Below are 26,432 nucleotides of genomic sequence, written 5' to 3' on the forward strand. Positions count from 1 at the left end.
TGGCTCGGAACACGGGCTTGGGTTTGGAAAGCAGTCAAACCACGACAGCGAAATACTTCCTGGTGAATTGCCACCTGGACACAGAGAATACAGACTTTTCGTTAATTTGGGACACAAATAAAAGAAATAAAACCACCCCAATTTACAGGACTCAATTTATTAAGAGAGGAGTAGCTAGCAAGAGCAGTGTTTCTCCTCCACCAAATCCAGGGCATACAATATTTCAAACCACTTCCCCTCACTGTCATTAACGTTCACTATAACATTAACGATTCTGCTGACTGTTGCACCCCTCTTTCTAGCATACTCAAATGTATATCACGATTCGGCATGCAAGGTGCACAACTGTTAGGGGAAAAAAATGTGACTATCCACATCAAGACTGTGCTGTTCTCACCGACTGCAACATTGTGTGTTTACTAACGTCAGAGGGGAGTGCAGTACCATTCTGTATTGATATACTAGCACAGTTACATAGTTACACTGCATGCAACCTTTTAGGATACATCCCTGAAACAATGCATCCATACAACTCAATGAAACAACTCTCTTTCTCTAAATGCTTCATAACTCACAGAAAACTAAACCAGCGTGCAAGAAATTATGCAGTAGGAATCTGAAATGGCACTTGCTGACAGCCCACAGAATGATCAGCATCTCCAGTTTCTGCTCCTGATTAATCTCAGACAATTGCCTTCGGAGGCAGTTGGCTAATTGTACAACTGCTGGACTCAGAAGCTTTTCCTGGCTCTTTTCTGTTCAGCACCTGCCCATGCGCAGAGATCCTTACTTTTGACTGTGTTTACTTTCAGCTTCTACTTAAGCCCCAGTGATCCTGAGCAATCAGTTGCAGACATAGGTCCCAAACAGCACATCCAGCCCCCCACACCCAGCTGCAGGATGCACTCCTCCCTGTAGCAATGAGGGGTGGAAGAGGGGTGGAAAATTGTAAAATCAGAGACCAGAATTAGGACTTCCCCTGTCAGCGTGGGAGGAATCATCTGTAAGAATAAGAAGAAATGCCTGCTTCCCTCTCGTATTTGGTTTGCATGGCAAGATTTTGGTAGTGGGGGTCTACAGAAGCTTCTGCCATGTCCAATAGAGCCAATGTCAGCTGGCTCCAAGACAGACCCACCACTGGCCAAGGCCAAACCAGTGACAGGGGTAGCACCTCTGGAGCAACACAAGAAGTGGAAAAAGCTCCTGCGCAGGAGCAACTGCAGCCAGAGAGAGGAGTGACAATACGTGTGAGAAAGAGCTCTGCAGCCACCAAGGCCAGTGCAGGAGGAGGGGAGGAGGTGCGGAGGTGCTCCAGTGCCAGAGCAGAGATTCCTCTGCAGCACCGTGGTGCACCCCATGGTGAGGCCAGCTGTGCCCCTGCAGCCCATGGAGGAGCAGATCTCCACCTGCACCATGGGGACCCTATGCCAGGGTAGAGGGATGCCCAAAGGAGGCTGCAACCCTGTGGGAAGCCTGTGCTAGAGCAGGCTCCTGGCAGGAGCTGTGGCCCCCTGGATAGAGGAGCTCACACTGGAATTGTGACCCCATGGAAGGGACCCACACTGGAGCAGTCTGCTCCTGAAGGGCTGCACCCCATGGGAAGGGACCCACAATGGAGCACTCTGCTCCTGAAGGACAGCACTCATGGAGGGGACCCACGCTGGAGCAGTTTATGAAGAGCTGGAGCCTGTGGGAAGGACTGGCAATTTCATGGAGGACTGATCCCTGTGGGATGAACCCCACAGTGGAGCAGGGGAAGAGTGTGAGGAGCCCTCTCCTGTGTGATGAACTGATCACAGTCCCATTCCTCATCCTCCTGCTGTGGGGGAGAGGAGGTAGAACAAATTGGGAGTAAAGTGAAGTCCAGGAAGAAGGGAGAGTTGAGGAAAGGTATTTTAAGATTTGGTTTTATTTCTCATTATTCGGATTTGAGTGGTAATAAATTCAACTGATTTCCCCAGGTCAAGCCTATTTTGCCCATGACGGTTACCTGCTGAGTGATCTCCCCATCTCTCCCTTCCTTGTATCCATCCATAAGCCTTTCATTATATTTCTCCCCCTGTCCAGCTGAGGAAGGGGAGTGATAAAGTGGCTTTGGTGGGCAGCTGGCACCCAGCCAGGGTCAACCCACCACACCCCCAGAACGAGCAGTGGAGCATCATCCATGTTACAGTGCAGAGCAGCTATTACAGCCTTTCAGTCGAAAGCCCTGCATTTCCCAAGTATGTTTGAACCCACAGGCTCAAGGCCTAAAGGAACCAAACTGTCTCACTTTCGTCATTAGTACAGAGTTAACAAATTATATTTAAAAAAGCAGCTTTCAAGCTTTAAAAATACATCAGGAAAATCCTTTCAGGCTGCTTTAAAAAACAGCAATAGGTCTCCATCCTAAGATCACTCCCTACTTTGGAAGCCACAGGCATATATACACAGGCTGGAGGGTGGTAGGCTTTGAGACTTTGAGTCAATTATGGCATTTGCCATTGAAAACATGTACGGCCCCTGATCAGCACCCTAGCTGACTTGGATTCTGTGCTACAGCACCTCTTTGCATGCACTGACAGGGAGCCTAAACTCTGCACTGAGAATTCTGGGATCAAGCATCTAAAATTCAGGGGTCAAAATATACATCTGCTATCCAAATCCTTTCTGGGATCTAATTTCAACCTGCCACGGCAGCTGATAGCTACAGTGATTAAATACTGGAAAGCTAAAATATAAATTATTTTTTATTTGTTTTATAAAGACAACTTGTATATAATCTCATAATAAATCATTTGCAACTCATGTCCAAGATAAAATTTAAATCCTTTTAGCATTAACAGTGCACCATAAATGGCAGTATCCCCATAAAAGTATCCAGGTAACAAAACTGACTTTCTTGGAATTGTACAACACATAGGTAATTAAAACCTGACCCAAAGTTTTGGGTGTTCGAATACTCCACAGATAGAACAAGCACAGAACAAACTTCTCCGTTTTTAGTGAACATAATAGAAAACAGTACTTTTAAAGATAACATTGAACACCTTCAACTCCACATTTGCAGGTCTGTTGCATGCACCAATTCCTTAATAAATTTATACAGTACAAATGCAACTTCATACAAATAGCTAGGTCCTTTGATTTCTATACATGTGTGACCCTGACAAGCTGCTTAAGCATGGAAAGCAACATACTGGTTAATTCCACAGAGACTGGAGTCGTGCCCAGCCACCACTGCCTGTCTCACTCTCAGTAGCCCAAAGAATGGCACATACGTTTTTGCCTTGTTCTGGACAAGGTAACTGGTGCTATTAATAGAGAAACTTTAACCTTGAGTGGTTAAAACCAAACAATAACAAAACAAAAAAAAAAGACCAGCAAAAATCTTTGTAGGCATGTATTTCAATACATAATGGAAATGGAAAAAAGTAGACACAGTACAAATCATGCTATGTGATACTCAGCCTTCAATCAAAAGTACGTTTTTTAAACTTACTCAACAACTAAGATTCTAGCTACTGAATGACAAGATTATTTTCCTCCCTAAACAGCCTAAGCTACCAATATCAAAATATATCCGTAGATACATTGAATAGTAAGTACATTAGGCTACTTTGGTGAACAAGTCAGTAAGATTTTTTGATTATCACACTATAAGACAGTTCAGATAATCTTCAAATCAGCAGGTTTCCAGTATTCAGAACAATATATTTGTGAGTACAACATTAAGTGAATTAAGTTACCTTAGACAGTATATCCAGAAATCTATGATCTTCAAATGAAACACGATACCTTGACAGATTAGCATACAATCCTTCCTTTAAAGTTATACAGTTTGTAAACAGATGTAGCAATGTTTATGTATTAACTTTATTAATAATAAGCTTGAGATTCTGTAAAAGGTACTTACTGAAGGTTCATTCTTTTAATAAAAAGCAGCTTACAGTCTCAGCAACTCACAACATTTAAGGTGAAGCAATATTTTTCTCTCAGTGTTCAAAGTACTCAGTACTCGTCATACACATTTTAGTTTCCCCAGTGAACATTGTTATTTTCAAGCATCTTCTAGAGATCATCTATCCATTGATTTCTTACACAACAGACATGAACAAGATGTTGAAAAAAATCCTTTAGAGATCCTCACTGCTTTCCTCATCCCCCAAATTCTGAATCCCAAATAACTTATGGTAAAAATACAGATTCTGTTTTGGACGAAAACATACAAAATATACACCATGTAGTGTGTGCACCTAAGTATCTCGATTGTCAAGCAGTTTCTACTTTGACGAATACACTTTCTTGATGTTAGAGATGAGAGTGTGTTTCACTGATCTTTGCTGATCCCATTTTTCGCCATTTTTGGTAGTCGTTTTCCCTTTGTGTAAGCGTGGTACCAGAAGTGGAGAAACAAGACCAAAAACAAAGAGCCATACACCCAGATAATAAACATGAAAATTGGATACTGGTATGGACAATCATCCATGAAGTAGATTTGTGCAATATGGCCTGTAATCAAAACAAACTGGACCTGGAGAAAAAAGGTGAAGAAAGTAAATACTTTTTAAATAAATATCAGCCTTACTACAGAAGCACAACTTGCCTAAGGAAGAACAGAATGCCTTGGGGGAGAGCTCTTTTTAAAACTGACTGAGATGAACCTTTAAAGCCCCTCTTCCAAATGTTACTTCACTGAAAAACACTTCCATATAGAAAAGAAAGAGAAGTCCTGCGACAAACTGAATTATAAGCAGCACTGAGAAACCCATACTAGGAGAATGGGAGTCTGCCCTGGCCAGTTCTGAAGACAAGAGATGGGAGATAGCGTTTGACTAGTTGAGAATGGGAGGCTCCTTTAGAAAAATTAGCCAGAAAAAACCCACCTGACCAAAAAAAAAAAAACACATGAAAAGACAATAATTACAGGATTTCAGAACATGAATTCCCACCTTGCCCACATACTACCATGCGACACGGAATTCTTCAGGTCCCAAAGAACAATTTAATGGACAATTACAAATAAAAGTTTCCACATGAACTCAAAGTTAATAATCCACTGGTAGTTTTTCCAAGACAAAAAGACTAAGCTATAAATATTCAAGCTTAATTGTTCGGTTTCATCTGGTTACATTAACTATTCTATTACCACCAGACCTGGTGCAAGCAGCCAGCCATGACTGCTTCTACCTGCTCCTTTCCCTCCTCCATCAGCATCCTTGCTCGGGCCAAACTAATTGTTTAGCTGGAAGCTGAATTTTGAAAATTCAGCTATTAAAAAGGCCAGGAATGAAAAAGCACCCAGAGTGGTAACCTTCTGAAAGTGATCTAAGGCTAATAAAACACTTACTGTAATTACTGAAAGGGAGAGTTTTAATGCTCTGAGTTAAAGAGAAGCAAGTCCTCTAATCACACATTTTCTATAAAAGAACAGACATGAAATTCTTAAGAAATACTTCTTTTTCCCTTTTGTTACTACTAGCCATATGTAGTCTGTACATCAGTTTTGTTTCCTTGGTGTAAACTATGTTCTAATCATTTTCATACAGGCAATGAGTTTTGTAAATATATTTACCAAGCACTGCACACCTGAAAAGCTCATGTGTCTAAATCTGTGATTATACTGAATACTGAAGTCAGCAGATTTAAGTATATAACTGAGGAGAGCTCACTTTTGTTTCACTCAAAACACAGGTAAACCTTGTACCAGTTGTAAGCTACACACATGAACATAACTAAAGTACAAATGTACTGCATTAATTCTGTGTTAGCTACAATCAGCTTTGAGAGGTGTTTATATCAAACAAGTTACTCACAAGTTGCATAGTGGTCATGTATTTTTTCCACCACAAATATTTATAATAGGCTGGTCCCAAAGAACAGATTCCATAATACGTGTACATGACAACATGGACAATACAGTTTAGCAGCGCATGAAATGTTCCCAAACCACCTGCAATAAAAACAAACACAGTACCAGTATTATTGCATCAGGTATTTAAAAAGCTACCTCAGGTCCTAGTGCTGTTTTGGGGTAGGAAAACCATGTACCACAAACCCTACAGGCTTTGATTAACCCACAAGGTATTTAACTTGAACTGAGTTGACACCAATTCTATGGGATTGTATCAGTTTCTGAGCATTTCCAAAACAGCAAGAAAACCAAGGTGATTGAATTATCTGTAAAAGATTTTAGTGGAATTTTTTGTTCTTTTGGTTCACTTTTTAAATTTTTTTTTTATTAAAACATATACATGATGGAGATTCAGAGAATATAGTAGAAACAGTGTTTCACACCTGTTTTATACCTATTTGCTAGACATCACAATGAACTTTCCAGAACTCTAAAGGGTAACTAATAATTCATTCCCCAACACAGATTTCCAGGTTCCCAGGGAAAGAATCACAATTTCACATAGTAAGTTTTTGGAATCTTGACCTAAGTGAGGATCTCATAAACCCACCATCCACCACAAAAGTATTCTTAGAGCAAAAAGGAAATGTAAGACCAAGTAGCCCTATTTATGGCAAACTCATGACTGAAACGGGTAAGATACAAACATTTCACAAAGGAAGTAAAGAAATACTTTTCCTTTTCCATTGGATCAACTATGGAGTTAAATGATCCTGCTCAAAATTGTGTTATTTTAATGAACACAAGAAATTATAGGTAATGATCCAATAAGCAGCAGCCAGCAAAGTATTTTTAAGAGAAATATGAACATGAAAATACTGAGCATCAGAAGAAAGCAAGATGACAGAAAAACAGATATTTAGAGAGAGGGAAAAGAAAAAAAAAAGCCAATTTTCCATTAAGTATCATTCAAGTTAAAAAGAAAACATCTTTTGTGATTTTAGTAGCTCACACTAATCTTCCATCTTGATAGACCATAACTCCCCCTGCCGTGATTGTAAACTTTCTTTGAAACTTAGCTATTTATATTTTTAAAAATAATTCAAGTGTCTTACAATTCAAATATATGTACTTCTTTTGGCTTGCATAGTGAGTATTGAGAAATAAAAACAAATAGATAAATCAGAACAAAAGGAAAGAACACCCAACTAACAGTACAAAAATATGCCTCAAAAAGCACCACCATACATAAGCTCCATTTTATAATTCCCTGCTTGAATCAGAGCAGAGAAAAAAAAAAGAGGGAAAAAAAAAAAAATCTCTATCCAAACCCACTGTTTTTTTACCAGGTTGAAAATTTGATCAATGCCACCATTTAGAAGGACAAATAGTGATGAAACTGAATACACAATAATCATCAGCAGGACTGAAATTCTTGGAAAGAAAATTAAGGTATCAAACAGAACAATATTTGGAAAGATTGGTGTAAAGATAAGCAATACAGCTGTAGGAACAAACACAGCTCTGCACATATACAAATGACTATTATTAGCAGAGGACAAAATGGTTCTTGCATACTTTGCTGAAAGTATTTGTGAAATTATCATAAGGGAAATCTGAACCTGATGCAAAATCAGAAGCCTGTAGCTGGTATATTGATACTGTCTAGATAAAAGGCAGAAAGTTAATCACCTATAAATGGAAACTTTTTGAGATTGAAGAGGAGGAACTGCTAGTTGTTTGTGCTTTTTTGTGTTTTCCAAACACACTGAACTGTGTGCTGAGAAAACTACTCACAATTTCATCATTAACGAATTGAAATACCAGTTACTCAGCAACATTTTAAAAAGACATGATCAAAACACCAGCTTCCCTATTAACAATAACTCAATAAATCCAGCAGAAATGTATTCTTCTATACACTAGGAAAATCTGCACACTGGATATGTTCAAAAGAGTCCATCTACCAATTCTACAGGCTGCTTCCACTTGTTACTTTTGTATTCATGACAGATCAGATTTAATAAGCAATGGTTCTCTTCATCAATTTGTCACCCATTTTCTGGGAAAAAAAAAAAAAAAAAACAAAAACCAAACACGCCAGAGAACATGAGTGAAGAAACACACAAACCCTCTATTTTTCAGGGGCAACTCCAAAAAAAAAACCCAACAAACCCACAGCCTCATAGACATGGACTGCTAAATGACTCTGCATTTCTCCACTCAGCGCTTCTCAGGCTATTCTCACAGTAACCTTTGTTTACTAATGGTGCACACTAATATTACAGCATAGGAAGATGCATGCAGACATACAGAGCAGGAAAGGAGAAAGTCAAGATAAGATGGGAGTAGACAAATACTTTCAATTCAGTATAATTCAAATAAGTTTCTGTAGTAAGTAAGATCCAGAAAAATGTTTCTGTGGTTTTGTGAAAGTCAAAGTATGGGATGTAAATACGCCCCAGTTACACTACCTGAAGCCAGCAAAAATAGCTACAAAGGGGGAAAAATGGCTCTGATGTCATTTCAACAGTCACCTGCCTCATATGTCTCCCTTAGCACTTGTGATTTTGCAGTCTCATCTCTGCATATGTAAGTTCTCTTCTGCACCCTTCACACCCCTAAGAAAAAACAACACTGCACAAAATGCTGTCAAACAGGAAAATTGAGTATTCCCCACCCATTTAAATAATTATGGTGATCTCAGATGCTTCATGAAATACTGCAGACATCTAAATTTTAAAACACCAATGTTTGCAATGTTTTTTTGTCTAGCATAGTTAACTTTTACTATCAGAAGATATGTACAACTTCAACTCTCTCTCCACTACCTGCAGCAAATTTGACTCCAAACCACCAGGTCCATGGCATGATGGAATGATGAAAGACATGCAGGAATGTAACTTGGTTGTTTTTCTTACGCAGCACAAAAAAAATCTGAAACAGATTTTTAATGAACAGAATGTTACAGTAGATAATCAAGCTGAACATACTTAGAGAAAACTATGCATTAGTGCTAGCTGCCCACTACTATACATTTAACAATTCTTCACAGTCTTGGAAGAAGAGGAGAAACTGAGGCTCAGGAGATGCAGACTAGTTTCCAAAAGTAATTAAATTTGTATGCAAAATTCAGCTATGGCATCTCAAAAGCCAGAGCAATGTTTGAAAGCGAATGTCCAAAGTTGAACCATCACTTACGTGTGCAACAGACAGCGTAAGATGGACTTGCTTAGATTGAGAAGTATCTAGAAGCATCGGATTTTAAGTCCCCTGAGCTACTAATGCAAGGCCATTTGGGAAAATTGGCCAAAGGCCTAGCACCAGACACAGACAGTAGAAAATATCTGGTTAGAAAAAGCGCACTTTTTTTATGAACACTGACTTGGTTGTCCTTGGAAAAAGGCAAAGTTGAACTGAATATATGTACGTCTTCTTAGTTATATTGATGGGACACATTTTAAAGGACAGATATTGAGGGAAGTGTAAAAGGAAGACAAGGCAAGAAAACTGTATGAAGTCAGGTCATGCAAAGGAGTATCAGATGGCAAGCAAATAAATACAGCAGAAAAGAAGTCTGGTGTGTCAGGGAAAACATTTGGGAACAGCTGACTTAAATACAGCTAAGAAATTATTTTTGCAATAAATCCAAAAAGCTGCTGAGACAAAAGTACCTGATTGGGTAGATTCAAACAAAACAAACTAAAAAAAAAAAAAAAAAAAAAAAAGACATTTCAGGCCCAGGACCTATTAAAAAGGAACAGACTAACCAGCGGGTAGTAAAGTAAAGGTAAATAGAGGACTAAACTTGTCAGGCTTTTCCAGTTTTAGCATTCCTGGCCCTTCCATTACCATTCCATTTGGCTCAGTCAGTAAGATCTTCCAGCACTGAATCATGAGTATTTGCAGATGAAAGTTAGATGGCTAACTTTACTCACAAGACGTATAACATCCTAACTGCTCATGAGCCAGCTCCTGAATCACCGCTGCTGTGCCCCACAGAAGTTAAATCAGAGCTGATTCCAACACTCTGAAGCTGGCTTGAGAATAGCTAAGCCAACCCTACTACAGAATCACAGAAGAGTTAGGACTGGGAAGGACCTTAAGATCATCTAGTTCCAACCAACCTGCCATGGGCAGGGACACCTCACACTAAACCATCTCACCCAAGGCTCTGAACACCACCAGGGATGAAGCATTCACAACTTCCCTGGGCAACCCACTCCAGTGTCTCACCACCCTTACAGTAAAGAACTTCTTCCTTATATCCAATCTAAACTTCCCCTGTTTAAGTTTGAACCTGTAACCACTTGTCCTATCACTACAGTCTCTAATGAAGAGCCCCTTCCCAGCATCCTTGTAAGCCCCCTTCAGACACTGGAAGGCTCCTATGAGGTCTCCACGCAGCCTTCTCCTTCTCCAGGCTGAACAACCCCAACTATTAGGTGTTGGTCTCAGGAAGAGGGGAAGCAGACACTTGCTGGTGGCAAGTGCAGTCTGCAGACTGTTTCAATGCATTGCTGCTCAGACTTAAAAAACGGGTTAGAGTGCCAGCCTGACACCAAACATATCTATAGTCATGACTTCCAAGATATACACAGGAATTCAGAGCAGGTATGTATGGCAAATTTATGCTGCATCCAGAGCTGCTGATGCAAATATCCTGAATGTGGAAGATAAAATCTGAAGATGACATGGAAAAGATTCACCATGATCAGCTGTTCTTTCATCTGCAGTGTTGAGACAGCACTGCCGTAGCACAACAGGTTAGTGTACTCGGCTGTTAAACAGGCAAGTTATCATGGCTCCCTAAGTTTTTAAAGGTGTGTTCCATTATTAACATTTTTCCTGACAAGCAATAAATGACAGTGTAACGGGACAATAAGATGAGAAGAGATAGTAGGGGTAAACACCTTGACAGTATTCCACTGATTGAAGATTGAAGTGCTAAATAAAAATCAGGTTATGCTCTTCAGTCCCCAACAGCACCTGTTCTACTGTGAAAAGGAAACATCAATACTTCCTTTATTAGGCTACAAATACTTACAGTGTCCAATAATTCAATGAACTTGGAAAAGTAGTAAAGCCAGCAAGTTCGTACCATCTGCAAGAGTAAAAGCCAATAACTGTTTAATTGTAAGAGTCATAAATAAAACAAAGCAGCTGCATAAAAAAATAAAGTATATAAAGAAAAGTAGTGGGATGAGTAAGCAGTGTCACAAGGTACGCACTAAATATTTAACTATACAGTCTGTTTTTTCTTTAAAAACACAAAACATTTAATCCTGAAGGAATTTTAAAACCAGGAGGAACAAGCCAACAAATACATTGACTTTTTCTTTCTACCAAACAATAAACCCCTCCAGTTAATTCACATGCTCCACATTATGCAAGAGGCTATTTCCATTTAGTACATTCCACTCTACTGCAGTGCATCTGGTTGTACAAACACCGTTTCTAAACATAAAGTCAGTGTAGCATAACAATTAAGCTTTGTGTTTAGCAACTTACTCTCAGAGCTGTAGGTGACCTCGAGTAGTCAACAATATCACATCGGAATGAGTACCCTGTGGCCCAACCCGACATAAGAAACTGGAGCAAAGAAAAGGGAAAAAATTTGAAAATTTCATTATTTCAGGATTAGTTTTACAATCACTAAGCAGAAGCAGAAAACAATATTAAAAACTTGTTGAATTCGCAGCTGTGTCAATCACCTACCTCTGTGTGGGCTAGCTACCCAGTAATCCTTTGCTGTTGCAAATTAATGAATTTCTAACTCCAGGACCACACCTATAGACAAGAACTTTCCTTCTACACCCATAATTTCAGCACTAGTAACTGAAGAGGAGAAACAGCTGCGTCTCAAAACCAGTGTTAAAAAGGCAACTTACTGTGTAAATCAGACCACAAAAACAAAGCAAACATTCTGATAGTTTTTGAAAATTGCTATCACAGTCAACCACCTTAATACCAAAAAGAAACTAGCACAGTATCTTAATACTATAAGAAAACCAGCCCAACAGAAAAATATGGCTTGATATTATGAAAGACAAGGAACTGTATATTTTGTATCATAGTTTTAAAATTTTCCTTAGTTAAACAGCATGATTCATTTAGTCTTTCACTGATATAAGCAATGAGAATTAGGGGTTTACAATCAAGAGCATATGCATGACCAAAGGACTGTCTGTAACAAATATAATTTAATCTTTTCTCTTGGAATAAATTAAAGCTTGGCATCCACTAGGACTAGCCTATCTTCTATCTATTCATAAAGTGTTTCTCAGCCATTGATCATCATCGTCCACTCATGCATGGTAGCAGGGAGGTTCAGCTCTCTTAACAGATAGAAGGGTTTAGTCCATTTAACTTCCTAGAAGGATCAGTTGCTTAAATAAAACAAGATTTGAAACACCACACAGACAGCACAATACTAAAGCACCCACCAAATGGCTTAGTTCCAAAGAGGGAAAGAATCAGCTTTTTGCTGAGCACCAAACGATAGCAGAAATTCAATCCATCAACATTCAATCCAAGCATTCTTTCATGAAATTGTAACATGGAAGTCTGTACAGCAGACTAATCGAATTCTGTGTCAGTACCAACATTAACAGAAGCTTAATATTGTTTTTTGGTTTTGAGGGTTATACCAAAACCAACCTGGCACCAAATCACAAAAGTTCAGTGATTTGTCAAAACAAAGTCTAAAGAGCAAACATGGACATCTTGCCTACCAGTTTCCCCAAAACAATCATGACACAAAGCAGCTGCTGCTGCACTGCCTTTAAAGTGCTGCTAAAAGAAACGTCACACAGTTCATTGTTAAATCACGATGAAACTTATGCAAATTAAGCTAACAGAAAGGTATCCTGCCAATTTGGTGCAATCCGACAACTTCATTACTAGTTTGCCAAACCTGAAATAGCCACAGCCATATTTAACACAAAGAGGGTCAGTACTAGCATAGTGATGCTTCACCAAAGAGATGTATGAGATATCATTCACACTATTCCTAAATAGCTGCACTTTAAAAACTAGCCAACCAAAAAAAATGCCAACCAAAAAAATCCCCAACCAAAACACGAACAACCAGCCAAAATAAAAAAAACCCAAAAAAATAAACCCCCAAATATTCACCCACAAACAGCAAAACAAAAGAATCCAAACAACCACCAAAAAAACCCAACCCAACCAAGCAGAAAACTCAGCAGACATTAGCTATCTTAAGGATTAAGGTAGCAAATTAAAGATTCTACCTAAGTTGTACCTTCAGTCTATACCAAAGATTTTCAAGTCATTCAATCCATAACACTATAAAACTCATCAGGCTTTCCAAAGTCTAACATTTTGCTTGAGCAATGAACTACAGCAAATCTCAACATTCCTTTTTAGACAAAAATATTTGCTATATTTAGGGTAGGGAAAAATTAATGCTAAAGGCTTTCATGGTTTGGGTTTTGGGGAGAGGGGTGTTGGGTTTTGTTTGGTTTTGGGGTTTATTTCTTGTTTGTTTTGGTGGGGTTTTGGAATTTTTTATTTTGGGGGGGGTTGTTTGGTTGTTTTGGTTTGTTTTTTAAGATGAATATTAGATTTTGTTAACTTCTGTCATTTAAGGGCAGATCCATCTGAAGATTATTTGATAGTAAATATACCCGATACAGTGTTTGAAAAATCGGTGTCGATTATTACGTGGTAGGACAGAAATAGTTACGACAGACTAAGGAAAACAGTCTGCTTCACCTACTACAGCCCAGGGAAATTAAATAAATTATGAGAATTTTTAATTTTGTAAATTACATATGATGACACATATGATGTTTTACAATCTTTCCTTCTAGGTATGACTTATTCCCTTTTTTCAAGTATCATCTGAACTAGTCTAGTATATTGCTTGGAGGAATATAATTACAGCAATCAGAATAATAGCTTTTTGAGAAGTGCAGAGTGGGAATTTTGTTAAAAAATTTAAGAGAAGTTAGTAGTTAGCAACACAAAACATATAAATACATTACAAATAAAAGTAATACTTACTTCATAAGTCATATATAGAGAGAGGGCCACCACACTAAAATTATAAAATGCCATTATCTGCCTGAGTTCAAAAGGCTTTTTATTTTCCATGATTCTGGGTCCCAAAGAAGTGACAAAATAAATGTAGGTTACAACGATAAAGGTTGTTGGAAAAGGTGAAGACATGAGCGGCCATCCTTCCAGCCTTGGATCTATAGGAGGGGAAGAAAGGAAAAAAGACAAAAAATCAGATCTTTCCAGGACTTACTAAATCCTAAACCAGCTACATAAAGGTAATTAATTCTTAATAGCTTTTTATTTTCACTGATCATGGTTTTTTATTGTAACTGATCATGTTTCAGAGTCCATTCATCTCAAATCCATACTGACTGGATAACAAGATTTAGCACATGTAGGATTCAACACTTCTCTGCATCAACTCTTCACATACAATGAACAGAAGAAACAGAATCATAAGTGGCACGACTAGGGCTCTCCATGAAAATACTGTGCTTTCACACATGAACGGGGCTCAGAGGGCAGCATAAGAAGGCAGCGTACAAGCAGATCACTGAGGCTGCTTTTCCATGTGAGATTTCATTCTTCTAGAAAAGCATGAACCTTATTTCATGGGTTCAAGTCACAGGGAGCAGCCACACTTTGCAAGATCCTTGAACTTTATAAGCCACATGATGTTAAAAATACTAAGCAAAAGGATTTTAAAGTTCAAAGGCCTTCTGTCCCATAAATTGGTATTCATAGTTTAGTATTTGAGGCTTTATGCCTATTCAGTGCAGATATGTCACCACTTTACAGCACCATAAAACACACTTTCATATTACAAGTCTCCAAACAGCAAAAATGTTTTCCCAGTTATCCCAGACAGAAGCATTGCAGAGTCCTCCTCCTATGTACACCCCACTCCCTCTCCCTGCAGCTGAGGCTGGCAGGCACTCCTAAGCTTCACCACACCAATGCACCCTTCTGCGGCCCATCACTGGGTCCCAGCTCATCAAAAACTTCCATATTTCTCCATAAGCAGGAGAACAGATTCGTGCTTCATGTTCTTTAAAAAAAAAAATCTATATATTAGTTTTAATTTATAAAAACCAACTTTTGGCATATTAATTTCTGAATGACCCCAAACTTAACTAATCATAGAATGGTTTGGGTTTGAAGGGACCTTCAACAGTCATCCGGTCCAACCCCCAGTGATTCAGTAAACTGATGCTTTCATGGTTTGTAGCTGCATTTTGGGGGTGAAATTATACCACTGCAATTTTTGTTAAGTGCTTAATTCATGGCCAAATGTCTGAAGTCTGTGATTTTTCAACCTACACCATTCAAGCAACATACCACCCAAGATACCTTCTGATTTTGTTTACAGCCACTGGAAGTTTTAAAACAGGTTGAGGAATAAAACACATATTATAATGCTGCTCAGTCTGTCATGTGCCCAGTGATGCTGCCCACAGACCAACAAGGATTGTGAAACACATCACTAGGCTCCTGTATGTGTTGAATTGCAAGAGAATCACCAGCTCTTCGCAACTGACTGCTTTTTGTGCATCCACCCATTGCACTGGTACTACCAAAATTTTCCCACTGGTCTTCCCAGCTTGATCCTGACAAAACAACATCCCACCACTAGCAGTATGCCATGAAAAGCCACACAGAAGCACTGCTAGGCAGGGGGACAAGGAAATCAAATTCTGAAGTCATGTATACTGCTGCAGAAATGCTCCATCACCCAGCTCTATCCCAATCCACTTCACCCCAGGAGTCATATTGATAAAACTCCCTTCTCACTTGTATGCTGTGGTTCTGCAGAACAGGACAAATGGTTCTCAGCTGTACTGGAAAAGATAAATTTGTAATTTTATTACCAAACCTTAACTGCTTCTCAGGTTTTCCCCAGGAGTCAGCTAATCCCTGTCACTATGTGCCTACCACAGTGAGGAACACGCCTCTTCTACTGTGACAGATGGGTCTTAACCCAGACTTGAGATCATCTTCATCTTTTTTTGGCAAGTATTCAAACTACAGAACAACAACATTAAAGCACAGCTTCATATCTGTTACCAGCTGCAATAAGAGACTAACATTTTTTTTCAAAACAGAACTGTGTCAGAGTTAATTACTTTGAGGATTAATTTTTTAGATACTGTGACTTAGCAAGGTTTTTATTTTTTTTTTTTTTTACTTTGCAAAAGCAAAATACCACGCACCTAGCTCAATTAAGTGAAAAACACCATTATTTGGTAATGAAGACGAATTAAGCCTTTGCACTCAGAAGCACAGAAAAAATGCAAATTGTACAATTCAGGTAAGCCAGAAATCACTGTCTGCACTTAATTAAGTCTAAGGTTAAACCCATGAACTTGATGGGTTTTGAGTTTTTTTCTTTTTTAAAATGCACAAAATAGTCTGTTCTTCATAGTTCAGAATGTCTATAGGTAACTTGGCAATTCTTAGAAATACTTACAGGAAGACAAAGATACTTTAAGTTGATAAACAGTATACCTGGAATAGCTACGCATCGCTATTCAGAATTATTGAAAGTTAGTAAGTTTAAGATTTAAATGACTCACCGGCATCTTTAATCCATTCATCATACAGTAGCACAGCCTTTGATGTCAGATTGCTAAAGGCCATTTTCACTTGATTAAGATTTTATGATCCTGCCTGCAGGAAAACAAACCAAAACAGAAATACAGATTTATTTTTTTTTTAATTAATAAAATGAAGGTCAAGAAAGTGTTTTGGAAAGGATATTCACAAAACAGAAAGAAAAAATTATAGGGGGCCAACAGAGCACCATATGTGAAATACAGATCAGGGAGCTTTTACTGACCATACCACACTATGCTTACGGCAATTTATAGCTGAGCTGTTATGTACAACAATATGACTTTGTAATTTCAACATACCAAACAAGATGGTTCCACGCTATAAAGTGTTATCTCAAGAAACCATGCTGTGGTTAACCATTACAGTTAAGGGGTAAATATAAAGAGCAGCTGCTTAAGTTCAGTTTTATTACCATCTCCACTTGACAGACCAAGTCACTGTTATGTGATCAAGTTCAGCTTTCCAACATTTAGTGTTGAAAATTTTAATTTTTCTAACCAAGAAGTATTTCTAAGGTAGGTGGGAAGGAAGGAAGGTGCCAATATGTCTGCATACTCCTTTTAAATACAATAATTACCTATGCATGCAAATCACACCCTCATGAATCAACTGTTTCCACAACAGGATCAGGAAGTGTCACTGGTAATATCATTAACCCAAGGGAATTATCCGGCATACCCAGTTTGCCTGCAGCACCACCTACATATGTAAAACTTTTCAGAGAAGTATGTTTATATGAATGATGATTTTTCCTCCAAAATCAAATACTAATCAGCCCTGCCCTTGCCTCATCCCACCCAGAAAATACTTTTCAAAAATCCCAACACATTTGAAGAGTGTCTCTCCTATTCCCACTCAGGATCTCACTTTGCCATATGATTTCCCTCTATACTCCTGTGCAATCCTCACACTATTTAGTCACACCTTTGTTAGTCCAGGCTGTAGCACACTTTGATAACCAGCTCCTTTGCTCAGGCTGCCCTTCTGCATCTCCTTCAGACTAAGGGAGATGGAGGTTTGGAGAACCAGTTCTACCCTCATGATGGTAATGCATCTCTCCTCATATCTCCCCACTGTCATCTTATTTACCCTTACCTTAACACTCCCGAAAAACAATTTCACCCTTATCTCCAGGTCTATAAGCACCCTCTTGTTCACTGCCACTTCACAGGAGTTTTTAGATGCCTCAAAAGTACACAACACCCACCGTTCACCACAAGATGCAACACAGACAAGCTTCCCTTCATTAGAGTTCATCTGATCTACCTTTTCCCAGTTCTCACTTTGTCAGCCACTAGTTCTCCTGCTTGCACCTCTGTCCTGTGTGTCTGATGAACATCTGAAACCACCATCAATTTTGTGTTCAAAAAATATTCTCTCTCAGTCTGTTTAAAGTACACATTTTCCAGAAATACCATCCTCCAGCATCAGCATTCCCCAACTCAATGTCAATGCCTTTATGCTGACCATTTTCGCATGCCCTATGTTTATATTACAATGTTTGCTACAAAGCTCTATATTTATGAAGGTGCTGACAAAATAAGAAGCAGCATGGGATATCCTCTTCCTTTTCTAATGGAAACTTAAGTGGCCCTCTTCCTTTTGGGACCAGCAATCACATGACACAAAAGATTTTATGGTTAAAGACAAATTAAAAATATCCCTGCCATTTTGCTCCATAAACCAAACTATAAATTACATCAAGCACATGTAAAACCAATCCTGTTTTGTACACATATCAGACTGCCCAACTATGACAGCCAGGCATCTCAGCTGTAACTGGTGCTGAGGGAAGTGTCACAAAATCTGTACTTTGTAAATACTCATTTCAATAATTACACTGATTTCAATAAGTTATCTTTAAAATCCAGTATTCCCATTTGAGTCTCATGAGAACAGTCTATCAAGAGATGAGAAATGGCAAATAGAAGGTACCCTGTTCAGGAGTTAGGACAATATTCTACAAAAGTCTATAGACACCTTGTGCACAGCATGGCTCAATATTTATTAAATATATTCACTGCATATGAATATTACATTATATTTAATCAATTCTTCAATAATAAAAATAGTTCTCTGATTTCACTGCCAGTCAGTTTTCTCACTCTCATCTGATGATGTTACTGGAACTCAGTCAGACCAGGTAGCTCAAAATGCTGACCAAAACCTAAATGAAAGAAGTAACCTACTGCTTCAAAACATGCCTCCAAAAATCCAGAAAATTCTGTGTGAATGTTGGCTCAAAAAGAATTTATTATAAGCTTGGGGCATTGATTGACTTTTTCTCCCTTTTACAGTGCAGACCTTTCATCCTGAAAACTTCAACCTCACAATCACACAATTCTTTACATTTATCACTTGACTTGTTGACATCATTTTATTTTTGCGTTAGGAGTCCAATAAATGTTCTGTCAGTGTTTAAACAGAAACTCTTATGACTGCAAGGCACTGGGACCTAGTGCAAGCTTTTTATCCGGAACCAGACTACTTCCAACAGATTGCTTCTGCTTCTAGTAGAAAGGCAGCAGGTCAAAATAGCAAATCCTCACGTTTCCCAGCCTCTGCCATGCTGATGGAGAGGCCTTTGTCCCACCTTCCCTGACTCCAGCATTTGCAGTTCTTCCCCCTTTAAAATGTTTCACAAGAGCTAAGACATCCTTCAAGGCTCTCAGCCTTCAAGGTTTCTTTTCTGTTCATAACCAAGCAAGGAAGCTCCACAGTAGATGCTAAACTTTTTCTGGAAATTTCCGCAGTTTAATTGCTATCCTAGAAAGAATGATGCACCAGTCAGAAAGCAGATACAGCCTCAACACAAAGACATACTGACTGATCAATTACCTTGAATCTGAAGGTAAACAAACTACAATAAGGTAAAACTATTTTTAGAGTAGGAGTAATGTCTGCCAGAAACACAGTGCTGATCAGAACTTTTCTACAGTTAAAAGATTCATTTTAAACCAACTTTCATATATAACACTGCTACTTTGCTTTCAATGGGCTTTACAATTCTACTTGTTTTCTTAATCAGGTACCTAGTTTTCCCTTGGAAGCCCATTTCTATGAACAAATGTTTGCATTATACTGTTAGCATTTCAGGATTCTTTGTTTGTTAGCTATCTACAAGTAGGGTTGAGGGCAGCGTGAAAAGTATTTTGTCTTATCCTGTTACACCTAGTTCACAAATTCATACCTACTGGAAAAGAATAGGTTTAAGGCTTGTTTGGTTTTTTAATAGAAGCATAAAAAAAAAACCCCACATGCCACACACAAAATAAACAATTAGCTTGTGCTTCAACAAAAATCCCACAGCCTTTTTTAACAACTGCTTTCTTACAGTACAACACGTTGTTAAGGAATAACCTGATAACACTCTGACCATAATGCAACCTTCCATAACACTTAGCAGTTTTGAAGTCTACAGACCTTATCCTCTAATGTGAGACTGGAAATATTTGGCCTGTAGGGATAAAGACTCTGGGGCAGAGAAGGACACTTGATAAATATACAGCTTTATTTCTTCATTACGTAAACTCATCTGAACATTAATCGTTTGTATAACCACAGTTTCATCAGGAAAATAAATATTTAGTTTTCAGACCTTTTAATGTACTTACAGAATCAGCACATCAGCACTTTTATTTCCAATATTCCACTTTCTGCTTTTAACAAAATTTAAAAATGCAACTTAAATGCACTAACACTAGGGAATTTTATTCTTAAAATAGAGTGTCTAGAAAGTTCACATTCTCAGAATTAGGGAAGTCGCAAACCAGATTCATTTTCAAAATTAGGTTCTTTTAAACGACATATTGGAAGAAATTTACATAAACTTAAAAAAGTGCAGTCATGTAACTTCAGTCTGCTTAGCTTGAAAAGTTCTTTAAAACACAGAGGCAGTTCTCTCAAGCACATGCATTCGGAAAACAATCCCTGAAATCACCCCAAAAGCATATGCAATGTACTCAGCTCTTACAAAGAAATTAGGGCTATTTTTCTTTTCTGTATTTTTATTTTAAAATGCCATTGGAATAGTAATATTGTTCACCTAGGTTCATGCCTGCTGCACTAACATAATTTCTGAAGGCATCTTTAAACAACTGTATCCTTACCATTATAAAAATAGGGAGTGTAAGAGAGGCAAAGGAGAGAAATGCTAAAAGACCAAAGTAATTGGCTGGACTCTGGTCCCCTGCAGCTCAGCAGACAGCTGAAAGAGACCACTAACTGCAGTTAAGGCATCTAGCTTGGCAGAACCAATTTCAAGTGGGACTATTACTTTTACTGAAGAGGCAAAGGCAGCTGATAAGATCATTTACACAGCCAAAAATGCCATAAATACCACACCAAACTATATGTGAATGAATGTCTCATGATGACAAGTAGTATGTAACAAGCTGCTGGAAGTGCTCAAGTTCAGCTAGCACACAAAACTATTAGTGATTCTTGTTATGGGAATTACTGGTATGCCTCAAACATTCCTTATTTTTAAATGAGAACATGAAGTTTCTCACATTCCTTTGCTTAGCCCACACGACAGATATTTGCCATTCTTGATGCTCATTTATTCCCCCTACACATTTTTTAAACATTAAAACAGATACCAAGATTTGCTTTTAAATAATAATTCTACAAATGTTTTGTTTTGATGGCAACTGAACAACACAAGCAAACAAAGGAACTTGACAAAAAAAAACAAGTAAAGTGAAACAATCTAATGTAAGCTCTGTCACTTCAGAAAACAAATTCCAAAACTCAGCGGGAACTTAAGAATGTGCACTAGAACTTGCTAAGCTAATTATTAGTAAGACAAAGGAGCTACCTTTACAGGGACCCCTGTATAACAATACAGTTCAAACTTCAATGGAATAATTTCCACCCAAGGCAGACTGCAAAAGCAAAGGCTCTGGAGAATGTGAGAAGCAGGCAAGTAGGTAATGATGGGGGCACCCTCCACCCCAGAGAGACCACTGGAAGATGGGGAGAGTCTGTAGAACACATTGACCCATGCAGGCCTGATTTCAAAATGTTAGCTTAAGAAATGACAGTAATACTGGCTTACATATTCAGGCACAGTTATGAAACTTCCACGTTTCAGAATCACTTGGCATACTTTCGTTAATTCTGCTCTTGAAGTTCAGAGGGTAATTAAATCAAGACATTTCACAGATGGTATCTTAAGCTTTACCTGGGAAATACCAGCTCTGCCCTTCCTATTTCCCACGGCTGTGTGCTTACATAATTGCAGTTACTCTAGCTACATTCCTCCATATGCCATTTGGCAAACAAATACAAACTGCCTTACATTAGACGGGTTACTCACCTATATTCTGCCACAAAGTTTTATACTTAGCTGGATGTCTCCTGTTGTTAGGGGTTTCCTTCAGAGAAGTTTCTATTATCTTCCCCATCCTTTATGCCTTCTGTCGACCACCCTTTTGAAAAATTCATCTCTTAGGCAAATTGGCTACATCCTGCTCAGCATTTGGTGGCCTTTTCTTCTTTGCTAATGTTGCTGTTTAACACTGTTGTTCCTGTCAAATGGCAGTTCTGCCCAAGTAAGTGACAAAAGTGACAAAAGATGACAAAAGTGACAAAAGAAAGATGACTGTATGCTGCAGAGGTATTTTGAGAAACTTCCAAATTTTGAGAGAGGTACTAGTTGCTACCTTTATTAAATTTCAAATTCTGTTTCTGAAGCCAGTCCATTTTAAAACACCAACCCTAACTCCCCAGAATGCATCAACAATCTCTGCAAGTACGCTTTAGAGTAGACATGGAGGAGAGAATAGCAGATTTTAAGACAAATATAATCTCCTTTTTAAAAAAGTGGGCATGCTAAAAACTGATTAAAGAGTTTTAGAAACTATATTAGAACATCTACTTGTAAAATTACCCATTGGCAGTATTCAGTAACAGATCAACACATCTCTGTAGACACCCTTACTGAATTATTTACACAGTATCTCTTTAATGATTTGCTTTTTAAACTAGCATCAATTCTCTCATTCACTTATGTGAATCGTCTGTTAGCAGAAGAACTAGTGAAAACACGTTTCATTTCAGTCACACTCCCGATTGCTTTTCTGCCAGACTAATGGATTTCCTATTCTGATCTTGCATAAAATAAGAAGTCCAGCTTGTATTTCCTTCCACACCTGCCTATAAACTGTTAAAAGAACTGACACTGTAGACTTCATAGCAAAGCTGAACACTGGCAACAGGCACAAAAAAGCTGCTTCCTGTGAGAAGCTGTGCCCAATGCCCAGCCAGAATCGTAACAGCATTTTCCTGGTCCACATACACTGATCAATCACCAGCAATGGCTGAATTGGGAAGCTTCAGTGTGCAGTCCCACAGCATCACTGCTGGCAGGTCTGGCAGCTGCAGGATGTGTCACAGCAGCTCAAAGCTTAGTCTTTTGGAAAAATAAGCTATTTTTCAGCCAACCTGCACCCAAAAGCATTGAGGTTCACGTAAAGTAAACACCGAGGTAGAAGAAATGCAATGCTGTAGGCACAGAGAAAGGTGACAGTAGCAATCCTGTCTTAGATCCCTTTAAGCTGATAGTGAAATCATGTAGGAAGGACACAGAATTATCATGTCCAGTCCTGCTTACTCATAGACAATCATGTACTAGATCTGTTGAAGTTCACACCCTGTACCACAAGTCATCACTCTGTCCATCACAAGCCACATGGGACACTCTACAACATGACAGCCACAGCCACAAAAATTACATTGAGCTACAGCGAGGCAGAAAAAGATCTGGCATCACCAACATCTTATATGCATCACTAGGGGTTGCAGTGACACATGCAAAAATGATCTTAGGGACTGATGTCCTACATCACATAAAAGACACATCAAATCCAAACAGTCCCTGCAATCATAGCCAGGAAGAAAGTTTCTTTGTAAGTGAGAACCCAGTTCAAGACCTGAACTCAAGTTACCAGTTTAACTCAAATATGAGAAGATCTCTGGGCAGGCCCCTAAAAAGATTCCCAGTTTCAGCTAGGACGTGAACACCACAAAATTAAGTGTATCTTCCCCAGTTTTCTCTCCCTCACCATGTTCCCAATGTTTCAGAGGAAGGCAAAAAGATAAGCAGGCGGAAAAAGCTCCTTGAACTTATTACCAGTGCTCCCCTGTCTTTACAAAAACTCTTCATCATTTGCATACCAGACATCCTGCAGCCAACTAGTCTCACCTGCCTACTCCTGCGCTGCAGTGAGTGGCTCCTTATCCTGGGTTCAGCAGTAGCAGTCATTTTTCTCCTTCTTAGTAGCTGCTGCAGTGCCATGTTTCTGACTTTTCACCTCAGAATAGCACTGATAACGCCAATGTTTTTAGTTGTTGCTCAGTAATGATTACTCCAACCAAGGACTTTCTGAGTCTCATACTCTGCCAAGGAGGAGAGGAAGCCGGGAGGAAGCAGAGACAGGACACCTGACCCAAACGAGCCAAAGAGGTATTCCATACCACAGCACGTCATGCACAGTATATAAAATGAGGGCAGTTACCCACAAGGGCTAGATCGATGCTCGGATCGGGCCGGGTATCAGTTGGCAGGTGGTGAGCAGTTGTATTCTCTTCCCTTGTTATTTCCCTTACCGTTACTATTATTGGTGGTAGCAGCAGTGGTTTGTGTTATACCTTAGTTACTGGACTGCTCTTAACCCATGGGAGTTACATTCTTCCAATTCTTCTCCCCATCCCTGCAGGAGCAGAGGGAGGAAGAAGGGGGGGAGTGAGCTAGCAGCTGTATGGTTCTGAGTTATCAGCTGGGCTTAAACCATGACACTCCTGCACCCAGCCAAGGGCAGAAGCTCTTCTTGGTGGTCACAGTGCATGACTTGCACTCCTTTGATTCCTGCTCAGTGACACCAGCTCAGGAATTGAGCCCTGTGGCACGTATCACATGACAACTTTCACCTATGAGTCAAAATAAGGTTCACGTAGGATGTAATTCTTTTTATTAATGCAACTTCCATTAGCTACTGATATATCATACCCTTATCAAATACCTTTGGGAAGGTACTGATTTAGTAACTGGTCATATCCGAACCAGGTTAATCATCTCCTTGAATAGATTCTCCTTACCCCTATTTGCTTATTAGGTAACTAGAAAACTTTCTGCTGCATTTCAGTCTTTCTTTCAAGACGAGATCAACTAAGCTTTGGGTCACTTCAAACAGGTTTTCATAAAATGAGAAGCAGGGGCTAGACAGCAGTAACACAACCTAGTATTTTCAGCTGTGATACACAACCATGCTAACTCCTACATCCAGTACTTCCCATTCATTCCTACAAGCCACCATCTTCATAATAAGGTGAGCTTTACCCATTCTGGGTTTTATTTTCCCTCTACAGTAGAGACAGCTCTAATGTAAGACTTGTTTACAGCTGTACTGTTTCTAAAGCGCATACACATTGTTAGTAACAAAGCAAACCAGAATATAAAGCTCTGTACTGAAGTAGAGGATAAGGAGTGGAACTCACCTGCTCTGCAATGACAGCACAGCCTAGATTTTTAAGACAATTTATAGGTAAGCCCTCAAAAGGCAGAGGGAGTGCAAATGCTAACAAAATGCTTTGAATGAAAGCATCAAAGATGGCTGACAACAAAGGTTTATGTTTTATGAGACTAAAAATGAAGGGGCATCCACAGGCTAGGTCTAATGACATTTAATTTCTTCTCACTGGGGTGGTGAGATTGCTTGTTTTGAGTACATGCTGTAGTTACTTGAATGTTTTGGTAAGACTCTTCAACATTCTACAAGACAGATAAAAGCATTCTCATATAACTTATCAATACCTTCCCAGTACACTCAACAAAGCAGGCCACAAGCAACACATTCTCAGCTAACGTTCCCAAGATCTGTGATCAGTCTAAAGCTCTCTCTCTTTACTCCTTCCCGCTACTGCTAACCAAAGTCTGTATCATTGCTGAACCTCTGGGTAGGATGGCTTAGAACTGACTCTGGTTATTAGCACTATTGCTTATATCCATCTGCCCAATTAAAGTCACTCATGTCCACATACAAAGGAACATGAGTGACTGTCCCCTTCCTTCAGGAGCAAGCTGAATCACTGAGTTGGCTCTTTGTCATCTACCCTCATTAACAGTTAAGAATGCATATGACTTAACTCCATATGAGAAACTCATACATCCCATTAATTACAGTAGAAGCAGTTTGCTACCAAGGACCTGTAAAGAACTTAGTTTGTGTTTATCCATCACTTAACAGAACAGTGACATAAATTGTCATTAAATAACCAGAGTGGGGGGCACTCCATGGAAGTTAAGCAGAAAGAGAAATGCAGAGCTAGACTTCACCTTCCAGAAAAGGATCCTTAAAACAAATGGGAACAAGACTTGTTACACAGGTAACATCTCAACAATCTGTAGGAATGGAAAAAAACACACAAGCCTTATTTCCAAAGGCACCTTCCAACTAATCAATGGCAACATACCTGTAACTATTCAGCACTGCAGAAAAATAGATACAGAAAAATCAGACCATAAATTTCCACCTGCGGCAGACAAAGCCAGCCAGACATTGATGTCTTTTGTAACAGGAAAACACAGCAGAAAGGAGTATCATAGGAAGGGGAGACAAAAAATACATAATTACCTTAAGAACGCAATACCTTAAGAAAGAAGGGGTGTGCAAGTAAAGTGAAAAAAATTCACCATTACTAAAAAAAGAAGTATTTTTCTACACTCCCATCTTGCCTACAGCATACACTTAACCCAGCTACTGCCACTGCAGCTGCCATGACAAAATGACATTGCAAAGTCAAAGTAATTTTACAGAACTTTTATTGGACCATCTGTAATCTTGCTGGGTTCAGATTACTGGTAAGTAGTAATGCTGGTAACACCACTGTGGAGTTCCAAAATACTATTTTGTTCACTCTTTAATGCAGCAATTTGCAAAAGCTGAATTGCTCCCAC

At 39.0% G+C, this 26,432-nt stretch overlaps 1 protein-coding gene across 2 annotated transcripts; it reads right to left on the reverse strand.

Moving 5' to 3' along the window:
* Nucleotides 1–3,368: 3,368 nt before the first annotated feature.
* ELOVL7 (ELOVL fatty acid elongase 7) lies at nt 3,369–26,034 on the reverse strand. 2 transcript variants are annotated; one of them, XM_062609539.1, is made up of 8 exons: nt 25,949–26,034; nt 16,435–16,528; nt 13,865–14,055; nt 11,345–11,425; nt 10,881–10,937; nt 8,665–8,770; nt 5,796–5,932; nt 3,369–4,513 (listed from the first exon to the last, which is right to left on the reverse strand). In XM_062609539.1, exons 2-8 carry the CDS (start codon nt 16,496–16,498, stop codon nt 4,310–4,312), a joined length of 840 nt encoding a protein of 279 aa, XP_062465523.1. In that variant the 5' UTR covers nt 16,499–16,528; nt 25,949–26,034; the 3' UTR covers nt 3,369–4,309. The 2 variants fall into 2 exon arrangements, with proteins under 2 accessions (XP_062465523.1, XP_062465522.1); XM_062609538.1 differs by lacking the exon at nt 25,949–26,034 and having other exon boundaries at nt 16,435–17,012.
* Between the last annotated feature and the right edge of the window lie 398 nt (nt 26,035–26,432).

This window comes from Pezoporus occidentalis, unplaced genomic scaffold (genome assembly GCF_034315485.1).
Source record: "Pezoporus occidentalis ecotype Australia unplaced genomic scaffold, CSIRO_AGI_Poc_V1 ctg139, whole genome shotgun sequence".
In the NCBI taxonomy this organism is placed as follows: domain Eukaryota; kingdom Metazoa; phylum Chordata; class Aves; order Psittaciformes; family Psittacidae; genus Pezoporus; species Pezoporus occidentalis.

What these genes read in the sequence shown, in the direction of transcription:
- ELOVL7 (XM_062609539.1), bottom strand. Translation starts at nt 16,498, where the DNA reads ATGGCCTTTAGCAATCTGACATCAAAGGCTGTGCTACTGTATGATGAA. An exon ending in TCATTGAATTATTGGACACT is followed by an intron (nt 8,771 to 10,880) that starts GTAAGTATTTGT and finishes AATCTGTTTCAG; the next exon opens with ATTTTTTTTGTGCTGCGTAA. An exon ending in ACATGACCACTATGCAACTT is followed by an intron (nt 4,514 to 5,795) that starts GTGAGTAACTTG and finishes TTTTTTCTCCAG; the next exon opens with GTCCAGTTTGTTTTGATTAC.